Consider the following 24,429-nt stretch of genomic DNA (forward strand, 5'->3'; position numbering starts at 1 on the left):
TAGTTTACAGTTTTCTGTTTTGGTATCAATTGGTTTCATTTCATCTTTTAGTTTAGCATCAATTACGTTAAGCTTTGAGTTAGAAAAAATAATGTAATATTTATTCCAGTTCTTTGAGTTAGAAAAAGTAATGTAATATTTATTCCAGTTTATTATCACATAGTGTTTTCCAGAAAATTGTCTTTTTTAAATTTGGAAATTTGACTGGAAGTAAAAAAGCACAATCATCCATTAGTACTGAAAAGTTATTGGTCATGTAAAAGTGACGGAATGTTTTTTTTTTTTCAAATATTTAATTTGCATATAAGTAATTAGTTGGACGTGTTGTTGTGGTGAATTTTTTATGTAATTTGCAAAATAATTAACAAGTTAAAAATTAAAAATTTAAAAAATTAGAAACGAATTTGTCATTCCCAAAGCATTCATTTAGTACACAAAATGTATATAAAATATTGTTTGTTAACAGTGTGTTGAATTGAAGCGCTTTATTTTGATTGGATTTGGGATGAAATTTGCTATAATCAAATAAAATTATTTTTATTATGAATTTTCATATTCATTTCATAATAACACAAATTACCCATCTTTGAGAATCAGTTATCAAATTATTGAAAGTATTTGCGTTTTTCACTTTTTGCTAATGATACTTTAATGGAACAATATTCCTACAATTACTTTTTTCCAGCTTTTTGCAGGTAATTCGTGATGACCGATTCAAAATATTTCACAACCACCAAAAAAGGTTAATTTTTATGATAAAATTATTGTTTTAGGAAGAAATAATGAATCAAGTGTACTGATTTTATATGTATTTTAATCAGATTGTTGTTATTTCAAAAATTTCTTACTTTTTACCATGCAATCGAATGTCTAATGTAATTTTCGCCTCCTTGATATATCTTTTTTAAATCTTTGATTGTTTTATTATAGGATTCATATTAATGACGAAGACTGATTTACTCATACGATTTGAGTGATACCAAAGTAATGGGGAAAAGATTGTCTGAAATAAATTTTTTCATTGTATTTTCTAATTTCATTGTCATGAGGCTTTTAGAGACAAAAGTAGTTTCTGAAATAAACATTGTTCCTTGAAATTTCATTTAGTTCACTCCACAAAGAGGAAGAGTGGAAGAAGACAATTCTTTTTTTGCAGGTGAAATATTTGAACTGAAAAATGAATTGAATTCGGACAAGAAGGAAAAGAAAAGAGAAGCAGTGAAGAAAGTTATTGCAAGTATGACTGTCGGTAAAGATGTCAGGTACTTTTTTGCTAAATTAGCAATTTTTGTATTCAGATAATCAATGCAAACGTTCTTCAGACGATACACTATGCACATTTGTGCAGTGTAACAATTTAGTGTGACATAAGATGTTATTTGTTTAGTTTCATGCAGATTAAAGGCTAAATTTACACAGATTAGTGGCAAAAATTAGAATTCAAGTAATATTTACAAATTTAATTTTTTAGCGCACTATTTCCGGATGTGGTGAATTGTATGCAAACGGACAATGTTGAGCTGAAGAAGCTAGTTTATCTCTATTTGATGAATTATGCCAAAAGTCAACCAGATCTTGCAATTATGGCGGTTAATACATTTGTGAAAGTTAGCTTTTTTTCTATTTCTGTAAAAATATGCGATTACCTGGAAGGTATTGTTCATCTCCCAATTGATGGTACTGTTATACCAGAGAGGTCGGCTAATTAGCATGTTTTGTGTCCTTTCGATGTTTAGATTAATCACATCGTAAAGTTGATGTATGGTTTTAATCGTATTTTGGATTGAAATATTAATATTGCTTTAAACATGAGAAACTGTGTCAATTATCGGTCTTTTTTCTATACTGAGAAGTAATCTGAAATCGGGAAAAATTCTTTAATTCTTTTTTTCAATTATCAAAGCAGGTTTTTTTGATATGAAAGGAAAAATTTTTAAGGATTGTGAGGATCCAAATCCGCTTATTCGAGCATTAGCTGTACGGACGATGGGTTGTATACGAGTTGATAAAGTAAGTTCTTTAAACAAGATGTATTTAAATCAAAAGTTTTTGGATTTTTCTGATTTAGATGTAAGTTGTCCAGTTAGCAAAACGGAAGATCATCATTTCAAATAGATATGCAAATTTTTAAACAGGAAATATATGCAGAAAAATATATAAATTTTGGCCTTGATTTTAACAATTTTGGTCTTAGCTTGAAGATTTGACTTTATCTCGGGAAAATCTCGGGAAGATTTGACTTTAAAATTCAGATAACGGAATATTTATGTGAACCATTGCGAAAATGCATGAAGGATGAGGATCCATACGTTCGCAAGACTGCAGCAGTCTGCGTAGCAAAATTGCATGATATCAACGCATCACTTGTGGAGGATCAAGGATTCGTCGAGTTACTTAATGATTTGCTGAGTGATTCAAATCCTATGGTTAGCTGTTTGTTTGTTTATCTCCTCTTAAGGATTATCAACAAATACTGAAATTACTCTTCAAGAGTTTAAGTATAATTTCAATCTACTTTTCCTTGTTTATATATCCAAAAAAAAAAAGTAAACAAAACAAACTTTTGTGCTTCCCTTTTCTCTTTGGTTGATATGACGAAAGAACATCCAGAATAAACATCCCACCCAGCATATTTACTAATACTCTCTCTTACTTCAACGAAATAAGAGTAATTTTAGTGTTTGTTAATTCTTATACACACAATTAATTAATAGAAAGTACAATTCATTCTATGTGAAACAGATGGAGAGTGATCATTTAGACTAACCTGATGATTACACTATGCTAGTTTGGGTTATAGCTGGTATTTTGTTTTTCTTTTATTCTTAGTTTATATTTTTCTTAGTTTTATTTTCTTTTTATTCTTAGCTTAGTATGGAATTAGAAATTTCTACTAATACAGAGTTCTGATCTCCCACGTTCAGACTGGGAGGTTGGAATGTTGTTTAATAATTAATTATTGATTAAAGTTACAGTTATTCTTGTCTCATATCTTTTCCTTTCTTATGTTTGTTAAATAATATTTTGACTCAATTGAAGGTATTCATTTTTCCTGAAGTTGTTTCAGGTAGTAGCAAATGCAGTAGCAGCGTTAGCAGAAATCAATGAATCACACGTCCTTATCGAGATCAACTCACAAACCATAAATAAGTTACTAACAGCATTAAATGAATGCACGGAATGGGGACAAGTGTTTATTCTGGATGCTCTTTCATCATATCAACCAAAAGATGAACGTGAAGCACAAAAGTTTGTTTTGATTATTTTTCCTTTCTGACATTGTTGACACAGAAAAAGTCGATTTTCGATCTACTTACAAGTGTTAAATGTTTGCAATTGTCAAGCGCAGTATCAAATTTGTATTTAATTTTTACAGTTAGTTCTTACAAATTTAATAAGGATATATAATTACCTGAAGGCATGTTATGTGATACATTATATCACCAGAAATTGCCGAAGTTTTTGCTAAAATCGATAATATAATAAGCAAAGCAAGCATAGAGCGTTCTTTTTTGACTACCTCAGTCGATTTTTCTCCTCAACTGTTTCATTTCTCATCTTCTTGAAGGCTGATTGAGTAGTTTGTTTAATTTTTGTGGACAACTTTTTTTTCTTTTTTTTTTTTTCATTTCTTCATTGTTTGAATCTTATGTCTAACAGATTTTGTTTTTCGTCAGTTATCTTGAAAAATCATCCTATGTGAAAACTGATTTGATTGTGAATTACACAGAAAAAATTTTGCTGAATTCTAATAATCGAAAAATTTGTCAATTAAGAAGATTAATCATAGCATCTTGCAGCATCTGTGAGCGTATAAGTCCTCGTCTAGCTCATGCAAATGCTGCCGTTGTTTTGTCAACTGTGAAAGTTCTCATGAAATTAGTGGAAATGCTACCAGAAAGTTCAGAATTCATTGGACAGTTAACAAAGAAACTTGCACCACCAATGGTTACACTGCTCTCTGCTGAACCTGAAATTCAGTATGTAGCATTGCGGAATATCAATTTGATAGTGCAGAAAAGGTTCGTGTTTATAATATCAGATTTACTTAGATTTACTCACTCAGTTTACTTAGCAATAAATTTCTTAACAATAATGCCATAATTGATCTAATTTTGATTAAGACTGTAAAGTTGGACAATTTATGAATGAAGTGTACTGTTTTGAACGAAATAAACTTTCCCTGGAACTCAATTTCTTTTTGTAGACCAGAAATATTGAAACAAGAAATGAAGGTGTTCTTCGTGAAATACAACGATCCAATCTATGTAAAAATGGAGAAGCTTGATATCATGATTCGTCTTGCACAGCAAAATAATATCAACCAAGTATTAAGCGAGCTGAAAGAGTAAGCTTTATTATTGGATGTATCTTCTTTAACTGTATTATATCTTAATTCATTTAGCTATTCAAAAAGCGGTTTTGTTTTTTAGGCATTTCTCTTATAACTTAGATTTCGGAATAAAAGATTTGAACTATTTTCTATAAGTCTTGTAGACTTTAATTTGAAGAAGAATGGTTTGAAATTCAAAAGCAAATTTGGCATTTCGTGAATTATGATTGTGCTTCAGAGGAATTAGAGTATCTTCTCTTGTATTTAAGATGGTAGGGTGAGCAGTGTTAGATGAAGTATCGTAGATATAAAAATTATTTTTCAAATAGATAATTATAGTATCTTTGTGAATGCTAAGTTTATCTTTTCTTTGATTCTTAATGAATTGCTTTATTTCCTTCTAGAAGTTTATTAGCAAAAACAATTTCTATATAGTATACCAAAAATTGCATATTTTCCATAGGTATGCGACAGAAGTGGATGTTGATTTTGTGAGAAAAGCAGTTCGTGCAATCGGTCGTTGTGCAATTAAAGTAGAGCAAAGTGCTGAGAAATGTGTTAGCACACTGTTGGATTTAATTCAAACTAAAGTGAATTATGTTGTTCAGGAAGCTGTTGTTGTTATTAAGGTTTGTTATAGATTTTTTTATTTGCTTATTATTTGCAAAAAAAAGAAAAAGAAAATCTTTGATTTGAGAATATCTACATGACATACTTGCTTGACATGAAAAATTATGAGTAATTATTGTAATTACTCATATTTTTTCTTTTTTATTTCATGATTGAATTCAAAACAAAACGATATAATTTTTCTTTTGCAAGTTTTATGAATCATATCATTTTTTTTGTGTTTTTTTTTTTTTTTTTTTTTTTTTTTGGATTTTACCATAATTTGGAATTTTCAGGACATTTTTCGTAAATATCCAAATAAATATGAGAGTATAATTTCTACGCTTTGTGAAAACTTGGATACATTGGATGAACCGGAAGCTCGTGCATCGATGATTTGGATAATTGGAGAGTATGCCGAGCGTATAGATAATGCGGATGAACTACTAGAATCTTTTGTTGAAGGTTTTCATGATGAAAATACGCAGGTGAGAGTGAGCAATTATAAATTTCCATGTGCTGTTGTTTGTTTTATCATATTATGCATATAAGACTCCTTGTTTGAGCTTACTACTTTGTTTGTGAACTAAAATTTTTACCCTAATTAATGTTCATTCTAATTTTAAACAGTAAAATATTAAGTTGATGCAAATCTTTCCTGCAATGACTGAACTTTTTATGTAAATTTTCAAATTAAAACTCACATCTTTCTAAATTTTTCTACAAAATAAATTTTATTGTAGGTTCAACTGCAGCTTCTTACGGCGGTAGTTAAGCTATTTTTGAAACGGCCGAGTGAAACACAACAGCTTGTTCAGCGAGTATTATCTTTGACAACTCAAGATAGTGATAATCCAGATTTGCGTGATCGTGGATATATTTATTGGCGTCTATTAAGTGCTGATCCTGCTGCTGCAAAAGAGGTAGTAAATTGTTTTTCACTATGGATTTGAGAGGATGATCAACAGGGAACCTAAACACATCTAAAAAAGAATTACAAAATACGAAATAGCTTTCAGTTTCTTCAGTCACTAGCTAATGTTAATAAAATTCTTTTAAACTAGCAGTATATTTGAAATAAAATTCAGCGTAAGAAAATAGTTTATAAAATTTTTTTTGAAGTTTTGCTATTTTGAATTCTGTAAGCAGATTACTATCTTTAGTTAGAAGTGTTATTTAGAAGCATAGTTTGGATAACATAGATAAAACAAAATGTTAACATTTGCTCATGCGCTCTAAGATACAGATCGATGGGTAGCTAATAGATTCTTTCTAATTTCTTTCTTATTTTTTACCAAATTTCAAATTTGATTAGGTGGTGCTAGCTGAAAAACCTCTTATTTCGGAGGAAACAGATTTGCTGGAGCCATCATTGTTGGATCAACTTGTTTGTCACATTGGTTCACTAGCATCTGTGTACCATAAACCACCATCATCTTTCGTTGATATCACAAAGCATCCTCTAAAGACCACAAATGCTACAACAGGGTTGGTAGTATTTTATATATATACATTTTTTTTTTTTCATTTAAGTAGTGTTACCAAGTTTATCTGTTATTTAGTGCAGCTCACCATGATTTTGATTTTAAATTTTCTGCTCCAAAAGATATGATTCTAACTTGTGAAGCATTCTTTTTTTTTTTTTATTTCATTTATCGTTTTTATTTTTGTTTTTCGTAGCTAAAACGCAGTAAGAGCTGTTGATCATTTCATTTTGCACAATATGATAGTGTGTTTAAGTTGAAATTGATCCATAACTAAATAAATTCATCGAAATTTGATACCATTTGTTTGTTTATATTTATTCGAAGAAAAGTTAGTTTATTTCATTCGTTTTTGGGAATATGAGCACAGTTCATCACCAATTTTATGTTTTCAAACGATGAATTTATTTGTCACGATAGATTTCTGGTTTGAAAACCCGATTTTATATCACTTCTTAACTTGCATTTAATGTTAATGATGACCTCGTAATATTATGAAGAATATTTTTTGCTCCTCATTTTTAATAGCACTGTTCAAATTAAAAGGAAAGTATAAATAGATCTGGGGAGTATAAATAGATTATTACGAGTTCATAGTCTCTTTTAAGTGGATTGTTTTTTGTCAGTATTTAAAATGAAAAATTTTATTTTTCTTGTTTATTTTTTTAAATTTTAGAACAACTCATCATGCTATGGCAGAAGCTGGTGATTCGACGAATCGACCAAGTGTTACAACGGATACAGCACAAGCGCCAACAGTAATACCATCTCAGGATACATTAATTGCTAATCTTTTATCGCTTGATTTGTCGGTACCAACTACTGGTGCCACTGCACATGGTAATACAATATCTTTATACATAGTATGTAGAAGATTTTAAAAAAAAGTGCAGTTTAAGTTTTATTAAGATCTTTCGAGATGCGAATTTTAAAATGTTTTACTTTTTTTTTTTTAAAAAAAAAATATATTATTCTACATTTGTTGCAACCAATTTTTGATTTTAATTGAAATATAGGTATGGACTCGTATCAACCAGCACCGATGTCTTCCGGTCTGGATGACTTGTTAGGTCTTGGATCTGATGGATTGCTCGGTGATATTGGCGGGACAAGTTCATCACCTACAATACCAGCTCAAGCATCACTTCCTCAGACAAATACTGGAGGGATTTTTGGTGCTCCCGCACCAGTATCTATCCCTCCTGCACCTACATTTCCTTTTGCGCAGGTTTGTTTTTGCTGTTTTGTTTGTTTGATTATAGCTATCGATAAAATTCAATCCAAAAACATTTCTTTAAAGCAAGAGAAAAGTCATGTACTAAAACAATTTTCAGTTTAAAACCTGGTTTGAATTGACTAAATATGTTTATTTGAATCGAGTAATATTCATAGCCATTCCAGACAGCAGTTCCATCAACCGGTTTACCATCATCGGCTCCAATCACTACTGCCGTTTCCAATCCATTTACCAATTTGAATGACCTTTTTGGTGGACCTGTAATGGGTGCGCCACTTCTCTCTGGTCAAACGGGATATGTAGCGCCAAAAACTGCAAGCTTTTCAAATCTTGTGTTTTTAGATATTTAATAGCAGGTTTTTTAGCTTATCACTTTCTTGTATTTACTGACTAATATTAATTCATCTAATAATTCTGGGATATGATTACACCTTTTTTTTTTGTGCTCAAAATTGCTATTCATTTTTCTTATAAACCATTTCCTTTCTATTTTTGTGCTTATCTGTATTTCGGTTATTATAATTTTCGAAATTGGTCATTTTAAAAATTCAGGTTTGGTTGGAGGCTAGTAAAGGTAAGGGCACACAAATTGAAGGAACTTTCGTTCGTCGTGGTGGACAAATTTACATGGATATGGTCTTTACGAACCGCGCAATGCAGCCTTTTAGTGGATTTGCTATTCAATTTAACAAGAATTCGTAAGTGGTAGTTGATAATATTATGCATCTGACATGCATAGAAGCTTTCAATGCATATTAATCTCTTTAATAATAGTTGAAATGTGTTGTTTTTAAATATTTTACTTACTGGAACATTTTTGGGAATTAATCTTTAGCTGCTTTTTTGTTTTTTTATTTATTTTATTTTTTATTTTTTTGAAAATATTAGAAACAGACTTTGCAGAAACTGTTCTATTGATTTTTAATATAATGATAGTTAATTTAAGACTGTTTGGTTGAGAAGACAAAAATAAACAAAGGAAATAACCAATTGTTATTTTCTAAAGCAAAGAAAAAATTTTTTTATATTTTAGGTTTGGTTTAATTCCAGCGCAACCACTTCAAATAAGTTCACCACTTTACCCTAATCAATCAGTACAGACATCACTTCCATGCCATACAAATGGTCCAGTGCAGAAAATGGAACCTCTTACTAATTTACAGGTTTAGTGTTTAAAATGTTTTGTTGCTGTTTTATAAAAAGCATAGATAATTCCATTATTAAGATTGTCTGGTAGGTAAGACAGTTGGAACGAGAGTCAGCATTGAGAGTTACTTCAAAGTTAGAACATAAGTTAAAGTAGCTTTATTGTAATTTTTTTTACATCAAAAAAAAACTGTTATCCATTTTGTACAGATCATTGTTAACATAATAAATGGGTAGTTGAGCCATTTTTCTAATGTTAATCTTAAAAAAAAAGTAAATGTTTAAAAAAAAGTAGATGTTTAATATGTAGATCTCTTTAACCTTATTCGAGAAACTTATATTTTATAGCATATTTTTTGCATTTGTTTTTACATCTAACATAAGCTCAAACAAATGTTAATTTTAACATGATTTTTAGTAACGTATTTGCCTTTTATTTTATATATTTCATATAAGACAAGTATCGATTAGATTAGAATAAATGTTGAACGATAGCATGAAATAGCTCATATGCTCTGCTTATCTTTAATTGTATCTGCAAATTTGTTCGAAAAGTTTCAAAAGCCTGATTAATTAACCTTTATGCCATCCATATTTGGTGTATTTTTTTTAATTTCAGGTGGCTATAAAAAATGATGTTGGTGTGTTCTACTTTGCCACCATCGTACCGTTAAACATGTATTTTGATGAAAGTGGTCAGATGGATAAGCGAGATTTCTTACAAATGTGGAAAGAAATACCGGAACAGAATGAAGTACAATTTGCCATCAATAATGTTAAAGGTCTTAGTGCAGGTTTGTTACTGTTTTTAGTTGTTAGGTCTTATCATAATGATTTTGATTAGAAACGTTAACATAGTTTTTCAATTGCAACTCTGAATTATTTGTAGATCTGCTATGTATTCGTCCTATTCAGAAGTAGTAGATCCATACATATTACCCCAATAAGCGTACATTGCATATTTTTGCTTATTAGCGAGATATTTCAATCAAAATCAGCTGTTCAACAGAATAGTAGGATAAGGTATAATAAAATTTAGGAGAATGATAGCAGTATCTTTTAGTCCACTTCAAATTTATTATCAGTAGTCTGTTATTCTCACAATAAAAATGCATTTTACATGTTTCAATCTACTGGTCAAGAAACTTTTATTTTTATATCCTTTCATAAAATAGTTAATAATAATAGTACTTAAGAGTAGAATAATAGTATAAAAAATAGTAAGTAGTAAGAGAAAAAAACAGGAAATTGTAAAAAAGAATTTTTCTAGTAAAGTTAAGTCAGAATTCTATAATTCAAGTTTTTAGTTTAATAAATTGAGATAACGCGGAAGACTTTTTGCTTTTCAGATCTTTTCAAAGATTATTTTTACAGATGACATATGTACTAAGTTGCAACAAAATAATGTATTCACAGTTGCTCGTCGAAATGTAGAAGGACAAGAATTACTTTATCATTCAATTAAGTATACCAATCAGATCTATGTTCTTTCGGAGCTAAAAATGCAGGAAACATCACAGCCACTTACAGTAAGTTTTTTTTTTCTTTTTCTAGTATAAAATATATATATATATATATGTATCCACTATTTAGTGTGTTAGTGTTAATGTATTGATCAAATGGATCAATTCTTGCTATAAAAATGATGGATCAATTCGTGTAATTTCTCTACTGGTCAATTTTCTATCATAAAATTCTATTATAATGATAATGCTTGCATACTTTTACACAATTATTACTGCATTATGTTTTCTTTCTCATGAATATTTTCCACTTATTTCTCATTTCATTTCAGTTATCTTTGAAATCACGTCATACTGCAGCAACAGCGAATATGAATGAAATATATCAGCTGATTATTTCTTCATGAAATTGAAAGAATTCGATAATAAATTCATGCAAATCTTTATGTGTCGCTCAAACACAGAAATTGCATAGCTCTTTGGCTTTGTAAACGTCATTTTTTTTTTACATATGATTATATTGGAATAACATTTGTTAAAACAGTGTTGCATTTTTTACTTTAAATGACCGGGAAATTGTTTTAAGTGATAATTTATGATTAACTTTTTTTTTTCTTTTTTTTTTTAGAAATATTAAAAATATCAAATCGTTTCCGATTCTATCTTGATTGCTGTCTTGTGTAGGAATTTGCTATTATTGAGTATTTATTTTGCTATATGTGCTGTTTCATTCCATTTATTAGCATTCCCTAATTTACTTGTAAGAGTTGGATACTGGACATAAGTTTTCTTTTTTAAGTGAATACTAAACGTTGATTTCAAGTAAACTTTATTTAAAATCATTAATATTTAGTGGTTTTGATAATCTTGCATATAGTTTAGCTTCGACTGATAATCCTGTAAAGCTCACTCGAAATAACAAATTTGGGATCGTATGGTAGAGTTCTAAATAAATTAATAAAGTCCAGTAATACACAGTTTCTTTAACCTCAAATTAAACTAATCATTAAATTTATTTGATATTTCAAATGTTGCCAAATGTTCACTTAGAAATGAAACTAGATGGTTAGTGCTAATGGTATATAAAATAATTGCATTATTTGTTGAGTGAAAAATGATAACAGTTGAATATAGCTCGAACAGATCGCATTATTGCTTGTAACATTTGCGCAAAAGCAACTTTGACATTGTTTGCTTTTACCTGAAAGGATATTTCAGTGAATTTACACATCAATGATTCATATTATGAGGACAAAAACCATTATTGTTATAAAAACATACACATAATCACCAATTTTATTGATAAAATTTCAACTATATGCAAATCGAAATTGCATATAATGCAGCAATTATCTTTCTGCCAAGTTGATTACAACGAAAATAAAACAAACATCTACACGATTCAGCCAACTAATTGATAGATTAACAATTGAAATATAGCTGATAAGGAATTGAAATTTATATATGAAATAATTTGGCTTCTTATCTCATATAGATGCTACAATTAATGAATTATCAAATGATAATAATAGTAAGATAAATATCACACATTATTAAAATAACAATGATAAGCAAATGAATAATAAGAAATGTAGAAGTACTTGGAAGGAATTTTTACAAAATTACCAAAAAAAATCAGATTTTTATCATAATTTTGATGTATCATAATAAGTGAGAAAATATAAATTTATGAAGAAGATCGGATAAAATAGTAAAATATTTTTTAAGAAAATGAAAATGTTTGAGAGAGATAAATTTAGGTTTTTTTTTTTTTTTTTTGTTTTTTTTTTTGTTTTTTTTGTTTTTATACTTGCATTTAATGATCCAATGAAGTGTAACATTTTTGTTTATTATCATTTAGCAATACTATTTGAAATGTCAAAGAGGAAGGAGAAAAAAAAAAAAAGAAAAATTTAAAAAAAGAAATATTTAGCAAATATATTGCATAAATATTGAACAAATATGGCATGTAATTCATAGTCTAACATTGACTAAAAATTATTCTAATTTTGAAAAAAAAAAAAAAAAAAACGAAACTTCAGTGTTGAATTTTTCACAATAATTTACCAAATGATATTTTTTTTTTTTTTTTTTTTAGTACAAATATTATTATTGATAATATTTTTTTAATGGAAATTTTTACAAAATTTATAAAATTTCAGACATTTAAAAGAGGCAAAAAAAAAAAAAAGAATTTTTTTTTTTAATATTTTGAAAAAATTTACATAATCTATAATTTAATTTAACAATTATTCAATAAATAACAGCTGTAGTACGTTGATGTTTATTATTATTGTTATTATTACTAGTATTATTACTTATATGCATTTCACTAAATGCTGTATCATAATCAGCAGGTGGTGTTTTAGGCCTTGCAACAATGTCAACTGTTTCTCGTATCATTGTACCAATTCCCAATCCTGTTGTTGTTGTTGTTGTTGTTGTTGTTGCTGTTGTTGTTGTTGTTTTTGTTGCTGTACTTTGATGATTTATGCTATTTGTATTTGAATGATTATGATTGGTAGTTATAACAGTTGTAGCTGTTGGCATTGAACGCGCAGTTGCCGAAAATGCCTATAAAAAAATTTTGTTTTTGTTTTTTTTTTTTTAATTTAATTTAATTAACAAAGAATTAATTTAACAAATATGACAAAAAAAAAAGAAAGAAATATTTGTTAGAGATATAAATTTGTTTGGAATCTGTTTTTTTTTGCTTTGAAATTTTATTTCATTAATTTTTTTCATTTATAAAATGTATAATTTGTTATTCTAACTATCTCATTTAATTAATTACATATTTATTCAGAGTTTACAAATGAAATAATATGTGGAAGTTTAATTAAGTAATTAATTTGATTAGTTGATAACTGATAATGAGAATATCACATCTTCATTTGGATAAATTAATGTGAAAAGAGGGTTAAATACTTCTTATTTCAGCTTTTTTCTTTTTTTTCTTCTTAGAATGCTTGGTGGAAAAAAGTTTAACTTAACTTATTAACACTCATTTTTATATTATTTAAATGATTATAACTATCATTTATAACTTTCAATTTTACAAATCCTTTGAAATTTATAATTTCATATCTTCTTTTTTTTTTTCAAACTTATAAATTTTTTGCAAATTATTTAACCTTTTGCTCGTTAAATTCTAATCTATTTCAATTAATCAATCAATCTTTCATAATTCTCTACTACTTCTTTCAGTTCTTACTCACAATTTTATTGAATTTTTTTTTTTTAAATTGTTCAAAAAGTTAATAGCACAATTATCATTCATAAATAAATAAATAAATAAATAAATAATTAAGACTAATTAACTTTCCTCTAGTAGCATTAGCCATATCGAACATTTCAATTTGAGGTGAAAATTTCAACCTTCTCATTTAAATGTGGTTTTCGATATATGCTAGCTTCATAAGAATCCCAAAATTGTGATGAATCATCATTTTCTGTTGTAGCTACTGCACGTCTCGAACTTGTCTGAGATTCAGCACCACCAGCAGATCCCTGTAATTTCATACCTGGAATTTTACTTATTTAACTCTTTGATAAATTTTACAGATACTAAATTAACCTTACCATTGCCATCCTTCTTCATTCATTGCTGAAAAGATGAAATTACATTTTGATTTTGTTGAAATTAAAAATTTAATTATATTTTCAATGTATAACAATCATAACAGTTTCTAAAAAAAAAAAAACCATTCTAGAGGTCAAATGGTTAATCTTCTAACCTTATTGTTTTGATGTGGGCTTCGTTGCCTCTTCAGAGAATCATAGTAAGCATCGTATTGATCAGTTAGATAATTTCCTGGTTGATAACTTGCTTGTGGTGGCATATACGGTGCACTTCCGGGCATATAAATGGGTTCTTCATAAGCCGGTCTTCTTGGTAGCGTACCGTATACTGATTCTGGACCGGTGATAATTGGTCCATCAGGTGGTGTTCGTGGTCGTCCCATTGATGATGGTATTGGTCCATATGGTGTCATAAATCGTGGCGGTAATATGCCAAAATGTGGTGGCGGAAGAGGATAGATACCAGGCGGTAAATGTGGTGGCATTCCTAGAATTACGACAGTTATAGCATAAATATTGCTAAGTTTATTTTAATAATTTTTTTTTTCGATATTTTTTATTTTAATATTTTTCTCAAATAATTAATATTTCTTGCTAATCATTATAAAAAAATTTTTTAGCTGTACCAAAATTTGCTGGAGGTGGTGCACCCATCATTGGCATAAAACGATGCATTGGTGGTAGCAAATGCGGTGGCGGTGGTGGCGGTGGCGGAAATGGTACAAATAATGGTGGCCGTATTAATGGATGTGCTGGTATCATATGCGATAATGGCAATGATCCACCACGAAAATGTGGCGGTAGCATACCTGGATACATACCTAAAATATTTATTTATTTTCATTACATTAGTTATTACCATTAGTGAAGAATGTAATTAGATATGCAAAATTAAAAACCTTTACAATATTTCGTCTTCCTATTTATAAATTTAATTCGAAATTTGAAAATTTTCCCTAGACTTGACAAAACCATATTTTACTGTATAATTTACGAATATAATTTTAATTTTTCAATAATTTCCCAAACAAAAATTCAACAAAAATTAATAGCTAACATACCAGGACATGGTGTTTCACCGCTGCTATCACCGCATACCATACCAATTTCACTACCCGCCCGTTGGGAAAATGAATCTGTACCATTTGCATAAGGTACCAAAGCTTGATCACCTGAAATCACTCTTGTTTTTTTTTTTTTTTTTCAAATTTAAGTGAATGAGAAGTAATATATTATTAAACTTTCATCATCTTAATTCTTCCATTGATTTTTTTTTTACGAAAAATCTAAATCTAAAAATAAATTTAATTTAAAATCAAAAAAAAAAAACAATAATAATAATTATTTCATATAGTTTAAGTTGAAAATTTTTAATTTTAATTAAACCATTACAAAATTATTTTGAAAATTATTTGTAAATTTAATTTATTCATATTATTAATGAATTTTTTTCCTTTTCATCTCTTCTCTCATCTCTGTTACAACAGTATAAGCTTTTTGATTATTTTAAAAAGTTTTCTTTTTATCCTAAAGAAACCAATAAATTGTATTATTGATAATATTCTTCTCATCACTCCTAATTATCTCCCTTTTTTTCCATTTCCCTTTCCTCTCTCTCTCTCTCTCTCTCTCTCTCTCTTTATATAAATATAAAAATTTTAGGATGGATCACTTTTACGACCTGAAATATCTGCACCATAAATGTGATTTTTGAGTTCAACGGTGACACAAACACAATTATTACACTATCGTAATTCGTACATTACTATAATAATTCTCTAACGATGAAAGAAGAAAATATTCGGTTGACATTTTTGTTTGCTCAGTTGTCATCAATTGAACATGCAAAAGAATGCAAATAGCAATGGAGCACTTAAGATTTGAATCTTAGCCGGAATAATTAACCGGAATATAATGATAAGTGTTAAATAATAGAAATAGAGCATTTAAATTTTAAATCTTAATCGGAATAATTAATCGGAATACAATGATTTAGTTAAATTTAAAAATGTCAAATAATAGCAATAGAGCATTTAAAATTTAAATCTTAATCGGAATATAATGATTTAATTTAATTTTAAAAATGTTAAAATTACAGTTGAAACAAACAGAATTATTTATCGAATGAAAGTAAATTTGTTTTGTTATGCAAAAATTGAACAAATGCATTGAAGTATTGAAATTGATATGAGAATTTTTAATTTTTCAAAAAAATCAGACTAATTTTTTTCTCCAAATTCTTTATTTTATTTATTTATTTATTTTTTATTTATTTATCATATTTTTTCTTGCAAATAGAAGAAAATTATTTGAAATGAGAAAGAAATGAAATGGAATTTGAAAAATTTTTTAAAAAGAATTTTGGATGAGAAAAAATTTTTCAAAAATTTGTACGAAAAAAAAAAAAAAAGAAAGAAAATAGGAAACGGATATTAGTCCTTGAACTGTTTCTTTTTTTTTTTTTTATTGCTTAAGAAAAGATACCCAATTGGTAAATTTATTTATTCATTGATGAAAAATAAATTGCTAATTAAATTGGGATTTTACAATAAAATTTTTTGTCACCCATTCTACCTCATTAATTGTCAATCAAGTTAGCTTTATTTATCATACCTGATCAAAGGTTTTAATTTGATGACCTTGGCATTTGATCATACTACAAAATCGCCTGTCTGCTAAACTATAACAAATAATATTTCTCTCTCTCTCTCTCTCTCTCTTTTTCATATTTCCCTCTTTTTCCTTTCTAAAATATGATTGATTTAATTTTAAAATTTTATTTATCATTTCCTACTATCACTCTAATCTGATTATTTCATTTCATACTTTTTTAAAAAAAAGGCTTAATTAATCGATCATTTTTCATGTTTGATGCTTTTCATCACTTAATGATTCACAAGATGACCTTGGGCATAGTACATGGGGAATGTGCAAATGGATAAATTATTTTTTGGGCAAATCTAGGAAGAATTATAATATTGGTTGATTAGTAAGTTCGATAAGCTGCAGTTTACTTAAAACTATAGGTTATTTAACTTATTTATCAGTTATCAAATTTACAATTTATCAATTATTTATTAGTTTATTTAAAACTAAAGGCTATTTAACTTGCTTATCAGTTATTAATTTCCAATTTATCAATTATTTTATCCAATTCCCACTAATTCGCTAGTCATTTTTCGTCGTTTTTAAATAAAGATGCAGAATTAAAGATAGCTAATTTAATTTTCAACCTTAAAGTAACAGGTAGCACACACACACATACATACATAAATAAATAATTAATGATAAAGTAAGATATTTGAGAAAAGCAAGCTTGAAATTTAATTTAAATATTATTTAAATGGGTAATCCAGGATGCTACTATCAAGTTAGATCCAAAGATCAATGTTAGCTATTCAATTTTTCAGTTCCATTTTTTGATTTCTGTAAGCTCTCATTGATAAATAGTTCGACATAGTATTACTAGCTGTGCTATACTGGATAGTATTAATTTCTGGATGTAAATACATTTAAATAAAATGAAATAAATATAATTAATAAAATACTTATAAAATTTTTCGTAAACCAAAAAAAACGAAAAAAAAAAAAGAAGTGATAATTTTTGAAATATTATCACTCTTTAAAAAATAACTAATTAATTAAATTTTTTTTCTTTTTTTTTTTTGTAATTAATTAAAATTAATAAAAAAATAATATTTATTAAAAAATTAACCATTTGTTCGATCACGTTCCTGTTTTTTAATTCGAAAACGATTAGCAATTGATGAAGAGATACTTGCCGAATCATATTCACCTGATTGTTGACGCCTTTCCCAGGCTTCTTTACCAATTGCTCGTTCAGCCCATCGTTGTTGGTCCAATTCTTTGTCATCTTCGATTGCAGCTATTTCTTCGATTTCACTAATATTAATAATTTAATTAATTCAATTTTAAAATGCAATTTAAAAAATTACCAAAAATTTTCTTAATAATCTAATTTAGTCTAATTTTTTTTTTTTTTTTAAATAATCTAATTTATAATGATTTCATTTATATTTAAATAAATCTTTTAATTCTAACATAGCTACTAAATTTTACAAAAAGTTATACCTTTATATCATTCTCTTAGATAAATTTATCATACTAATCTAAACTAATAATAGATATTATTAGCAATTATCAGTTTATCAGTTGGAAGAATTAATTTGATTGATTAAATTTAAACTTATATATATAAAATTTAGTTCACCTTGGAAGTGGTTCACTTGGTGGACTAGCACTTCTGCTAGCTTCTTTGATCGATTTTAGGGCAGGTAATCGTTCGTCTAATTTAATATACATTGATTCAGCATATGCATGAAAACAGCAACGTACAAGAGCATTTGCTGCTTTTGCATTTGTACATATAAATGCATGACATTCAAGAACCTAAAATTTAAATTTAATTTATGCAATTAAATTTTATGCAAGAAATTAAATCCTTTTGAGCAATACCAATACCTGAAGATTTGAAATTTAAATTTTGTTGTAAAATTTATTTTAAAAAAAAAAGATTTAATTTATCAAATCTTTAATGCCAATTATCAATTAAGAAATTTTTCATCAAAAATCAACATTCTATTGCGCAATTGTTAAAAGTTATCACACAAATAAAAAAAAAGAACAGAAAACTTATCAGCATTATTAGTCACTTGTTTCCATTAATACTTATATTCTCATTTTTAAATTTAATTTTAAATACAATACCAATTTGAGTAAATTTTTGAGCATATCATAATGAATTATAAATTTTGTCAAAATTATTATAAATAGAAATAAAATTTGCACTTATTTTGATCAATTTTAAAGTGCAAAATAAGTTCATCGCCTTATATTATGTAAACATTAAAAATATATGAAAAAAAAAAAAGTTATATCATTTATTATTGTTTGATAATATTTGCTATATTAGTCATATAAAGGCTTTTTTATTTTTACAAAAATTTATCAAAATTATTATTATTATTCTTTTTTTTTTTTTCATTCTTTTATATATAAAATTAACTTTAATTCCGGTAGCTTTCCTGAAAATAGCAGCAAAGGTTTTTTTATTTTTGCAAAAATTTATCAAAATTATTATTTCTTTTTTTTTTTTTCCATTCTTTTATATATAAAATTAACCTTAATTCCGGTAGCTTTCCTGAAAATAGCAACAAAGGTTTTTTTATTTTTGCAATAATTTATCAAAATTATTATTATACTTTTTTTCATTTTATATATAAAATTAACCTTAATTCCGGTAGTTCTCCTGAAAATAGCAGCAAAAATTGGTGGATGTTGGTTATCTTCACCGGTTGCAAATGGTGAATCCAACGGTAGAAATCGTTCACCACCACCCTCAATTGCATATCCGGTAACATTAACATATCGTACCGCTGCACAATAATGAAGTGAATTTATAGGATGAAATGCTGTTTCAGTTCTTTTATCACCGTCAATATATTCTAGTAATAAACCATTAGACCAGACTGATAACCTAAAATATTTATATATTTTTAAAAAAAATTTTTTTTTCCTAATTAAAAACTATCTTTAATAAAGTATTTGATTATTTATAAACTTTTAAAGTATTAAATTCTAACACTTTAAAATCTAAAATACAATATATTTTAATAATAAACGATTAGATCAGACTGTTAACCTAAAATATTTATATTTAGGAAAAAAAAAAAAAAGAAAAAGAAAGGAGGAATCGAAAAATTTTTTTTTCCCTAATTAAAAATATCCATTAATAAAAATATTTGTATTTATATTTACAATATTATAATATTCTAATAATTCAAAATTTAAAATAATCTTTTTCTTGAATTAAATTATTGAAAAAATCACTTCAACAATTAAAATTTCATTTATTCATTTAACAAATAATGTAGTACCAAACAAAAAAAAAAAAAAAAAAAAAAAACCTATAAAATTTTTATTTTCTTTGCTTTTTTTTTTTTTTTGTTGAAAATTAAAAAATCTTAGAAAATCTTTTTTGACAATTAAAGTACATAATTTGTTAATTGGATGAATAACGATTTTATGAAATATAAATTGACAAATTAAAAAGAGGACAGGGGACACAAACCAGGAATCAATTCCTTTTGTATCAATATTACCACCAATGGGATAACGTTCACGTAACGGTTGTTGAATTCCTTGTAGTCCATCTTTGGTTATTGTTGGTACAGCGCTACCAATATAAAGCACACGACAACGGCAGAATGGTACCGCCACCATAGCAAAAAAAACAAAAACAAAAAAAAAAACAAACAAAAAAAAAAGGTTGGAAAACCTATAAAGGTTAATATTTAAATTAAACATTTTAAAAAAAAAAACAAAACCAAACAAATTAACGTTAATTAATCATTTGATAACAGATATGAATTATGATAAAATAATTTGTAAAATGTCAATAGCATAAATAAAATTTATTGCTTATATTTTTTAAAGCAAATTTAAAAGTAAACATTAATAATGAATACATGAAGCTATTTTAATGTTGTCTTTTCTAATAACTAATAAATAACAATATGGTGACCTTTGAACTTTTAGAAAACATTCTCCAAGTATAAATCAGTTTAAATGATTCAATTTAACAGTTATATGAATACTATCATTTTCTGCAGATATAATTAAATGTGTGCATAATAGTTATAAGTTTATAATAAATTTATAAATGAATAAGCAGGATGAATGTGATAATAATTAACAATTGTAATGATTAATATTAGTTAATAAGGATGGTGATAAAATTTAATAACAGTGATAATTAATAATAATATTAAAAATAAAACATAACAAAATTTGTCTTTTAATTTAGAGTATTAATAATAATGATATGTTTGAAAATAGTACAACATAATTATCATCTTCATTCTCGGATATTAATATGTATGTGAATGCAATTAATAAGTTCAATTATTAATTCTCGAGGAAAAATTAGAACGAGAAATTTTGAGAAAAGATAAGAGAGAGGAAGAAAAGAGGGTTAGATAGTTGGATGAGATGTAAGGAAAATGAAGAAGAGAAGATGGAAAATGATATGATTTTATATAGGTCAAGAACGAATGAATGGAAGTGCTTGAGGAAAAATATGATGAGAAAATGTTAATTTGAAAAATATTTTGTATAAAGTAATTATGATTATTCTACTAATATTAATAATACTTATAAATTTGTTTTTCTTTTTTTTTTTTTTAAATTTTTTTAATTCAAATTCTTTGGCTATATTTTACTATCAGTATGTGAAAATAATTTTTTCTTTTTCTCTTTTATAATAAATGAAAATATTACCGCTAATATTGCTTAATGATTGTAATATTTGTTAATTAACAAAATTTAAAATTAGCATATTATGTTATTAATTTATGTTAACTCCTTTTTTTTTTCAGCGTTTAATATTATTTAACGATTTAATATATTGTTTATAAAAGAAAGAATTCTCTGCTTTTTTTTTTTTTTTGTTTTTTTTTTTAAATTCAAAAATATTACAAATAAAATTCTGTTATGATATCTTTAATTTTAATGATATTGTAAAATTACTTGCAGCACAAAAAAGCATAAATTTCAAGATTTATCCTAGAAAATTCAATATAAACCAATAAAAACATTATTTTATATTTGTTCACTTTGCTAAGAATAATTAATTTAAATGAATTACAATTTAATTAATCTTCTCATAACTATTGTAATAATTTTTTTTTGTTTAAATAATAATGCTTCTCTTGGATTACGCTGAAATTTTTGAGATAAATTTTCATTTTATATACTATTTAACTGTTTATCTATATTCAATATATTATTTATTGCTTAATACTATTTAAAAATTTGTTTATATTTATTATTATTTATCTGTATTCAAGTATATCATTTACTATTTGAAGTGATATTTAACTATTATATATTATATTTATATTATTTATCTATATTCAATATGTTATTTATTGTTTAATACTATTTAACAATTTATTTAACAATCAAATTTATTATTATTTATCTGTAATCAAGTATATCATTTACTATTTAATGATATTTAACTATTTATCTATATTTATATTATTTACCTATATTCAATATATTATTTACTATTTAATTACTATTAAATTATTTATCCATTCGTATATTATCTGCATTCAACATATTATTTACCATTTGATATTATTTAACTATTTATCTATTTGTATATTATTTATCTGCATTCAATACATTATTTATTATTTGATATTATTTAATTATTTATTTATCTATTTATATACTACATTATTTACCTGTATTGAACATTTAATATTGTCATTGTAACTAAACTTGCTGTATCAAATAATTTGGAATAATAATGATAATGATAGTGATGATGATGATGATGTTAATAATAGATGATAATGATAATCCCGGTAATCTCTCTTAATGATGAATAAATAGTAAATAAATCATTGTGATATCAAAATGATAGTTTGTGGTGGTACTAAAATATCACTATGAAATGAAATGTAAGAAAGTGGAGAATCAATTAAAGCAATTGATGAGCTGTTTACGGGAAGAAGTTACCATCGATAGTTATTTGAAGGAACATACACATGTCTGTATGTATGTGTATGTAGGTATGTGTGTGGGTGTGTATGTGTGATGACAGTCACATAACGATCATGCTTCTGTCACCGAGGAAATTAGAAGAACAGGATTTGTATGTAAAATGGCCTCCAAATTATTTCTTTTCCTAATTCTTCTCAAATGTTTTCAATGTGATTTTTATTTCATTAAAAATTATTAAAAAAAAAAAAAAAAAATGAATTAAATTTGAAAAAGTCAATGATAACTATTTATATTGATAATTTTTAAAGACTAAAATGTTTTTTTTTTTTTTTTTTCATATTATTTCTAACTTCTGTTATAATCTATTTTGTTTATTTGCATTTGTTTATTCATTTTACATTCCTGTTAGTTTTTTGCGAGTTAAATTTTGCAAAAATTTTCACTCATCATTAAATGTCTAAATAAAAATATGTTTCGTATAACAACACAAACAAGAATGAAATTGAAAAATATTAAAATTAAAATATTATATATTTATATATCATAATTATTGATATTTGAGGTAAAAAAAAATTTTAATTAATAGCAAATTTGATTGAAAAGAGTAAGAAATGTGAAATAAAATAGCACAAAGAGCACATTCGATTGATATAAATGATGATAATAATAATAATAATGATAATAATAAGACCGGTTCTATAGAAAAAAAAAGGAAAAACATTTTTTGGAGCATATTTATACCAAATATTAATAACAAATTAACGATAACGTAATTTTAATTGTTGGAATAATTAATGATAATAGTAATAATGGTATTACTGACAGTTTGAATATAATGAAGTAACATGAACTTTCTAACATTGTTATCATTATGCTCATTATCAGTAAATATTGTTATTATCATCATTCATGCCATTATTACTAACTGTTATTAATATCATCATTGCTACTATTGTTTATAATTAATATTATTGTTATTATTATTATTACCGTTATTACTGTTTTATTATTATTATTATTTTATCATTCCATTATTAATTATCGAAATCATTGTACCAATTTCTTTTCTTTATTTTTATGGAAATGAATAATGTTTGTTAAAGGTCAGGTCATGGTCAATTCGAGAAAAGGTGAGTGCAAAGGTCACTAAAGCAGGGCTAAAATATGAACACACACACACACACATTTCTAACTATTATCCGCCCTTTCTCATTTACCTGCAAATTTGCACCAATTTCTTGTTTGCAAATTTATTATAACAAAAAAAAGAAAAAAAAAATCAATACAAATTTGCTGGAATGAAAAAATAATTTTCCTTTTTTTTTTTTATAATTTCAAATTTTTTTCCTTTTTTTTTTTCTTTGAGTTGAAAGTAAAATATGAGTGATTTGATTAACTCATAGCAATGATTTTGAATTACAAATAACAGTTAATAATTGTTATAAAAATGAATTTAGCTATAATTTGAATAAAAAAAAAAATCAAAATAATTACTGAAATGACGAGTAAACAGAATGTATTTGATAAACTGCTGCTTATCAGTTTCATTATCTCTTTCAAAATTTAATAATTGAACTAATATAATATTTCATTTCATTCTTACAAATCATTTACAAATTATACAAATTTATCAACTAAAATTGCTGCAAATTATTAATGAAATTAATTTACATTCTACTAATTTATATTCCACCAAATTATTGATGAAATTAATTTATAGTCTACTAAATTATTTGTTATCACTTATATTTGCATGATAATAATGATAAATGAAATTGTCAACTAGCGCCAAATAATGCCATTCTAGGCAGGAAAAAAAAAAAAAGAAAAAACTGAATGATTTGGCTGAATATAAAGTTATAAATCTCTTTGAAGACAATGATGAATGTCTTTGTCACTCTCTGCGGGCAATTTCTACTAAATGACCGTAAAATTTTAATAATACTCTCACATAGTTCCTCAAATTAATACCGTATTATGAATTTGATTGAGAGAAAAAAAAAAGAAATCACACCTGAGAAAAGTATTAATAGAAATTCA

The 24,429-nt window shown here is 26.1% G+C and overlaps 2 protein-coding genes across 2 annotated transcripts; one reads left to right on the forward strand and one right to left on the reverse strand.

Moving 5' to 3' along the window:
• Positions 1 to 705: 705 nt before the first annotated feature.
• Bma-apb-1 (adaptor-related protein complex 2, beta 1 subunit, putative) lies at positions 706 to 10,679 on the forward strand (the record flags this gene model as incomplete). Its single annotated transcript, XM_043077773.1, has 20 exons — positions 706 to 742; positions 1,157 to 1,262; positions 1,472 to 1,607; positions 1,939 to 2,010; positions 2,253 to 2,426; positions 3,068 to 3,249; positions 3,801 to 4,022; positions 4,208 to 4,348; positions 4,797 to 4,962; positions 5,239 to 5,430; positions 5,686 to 5,865; positions 6,258 to 6,430; positions 7,103 to 7,266; positions 7,443 to 7,654; positions 7,828 to 7,977; positions 8,216 to 8,361; positions 8,697 to 8,826; positions 9,429 to 9,603; positions 10,184 to 10,338; positions 10,605 to 10,679. The coding sequence occupies 20 exons, from the start codon at positions 706 to 708 to the stop codon at positions 10,677 to 10,679; spliced, it is 2,988 nt and encodes a 995-aa protein (XP_042933707.1).
• Positions 10,680 to 12,525: 1,846 nt separating this feature from the next.
• Positions 12,526 to 20,097, reverse strand: Bm7926 (uncharacterized protein; the record flags this gene model as incomplete). Its single annotated transcript, XM_043077774.1, has 9 exons — positions 12,526 to 12,846; positions 13,651 to 13,782; positions 14,010 to 14,341; positions 14,481 to 14,675; positions 14,916 to 15,026; positions 17,570 to 17,757; positions 18,086 to 18,264; positions 19,105 to 19,351; positions 19,946 to 20,097. The coding sequence occupies 9 exons, from the start codon at positions 20,095 to 20,097 to the stop codon at positions 12,526 to 12,528; spliced, it is 1,857 nt and encodes a 618-aa protein (XP_042933708.1).
• Positions 20,098 to 24,429: the final 4,332 nt, after the last annotated feature.

The sequence above is a fragment of the Brugia malayi genome (assembly GCF_000002995.4).
Source record: "Brugia malayi strain FR3 genome assembly, contig: Bm_v4_Chr1_scaffold_001, whole genome shotgun sequence".
In the NCBI taxonomy this organism is placed as follows: Eukaryota; Metazoa; Nematoda; class Chromadorea; order Rhabditida; family Onchocercidae; genus Brugia; species Brugia malayi.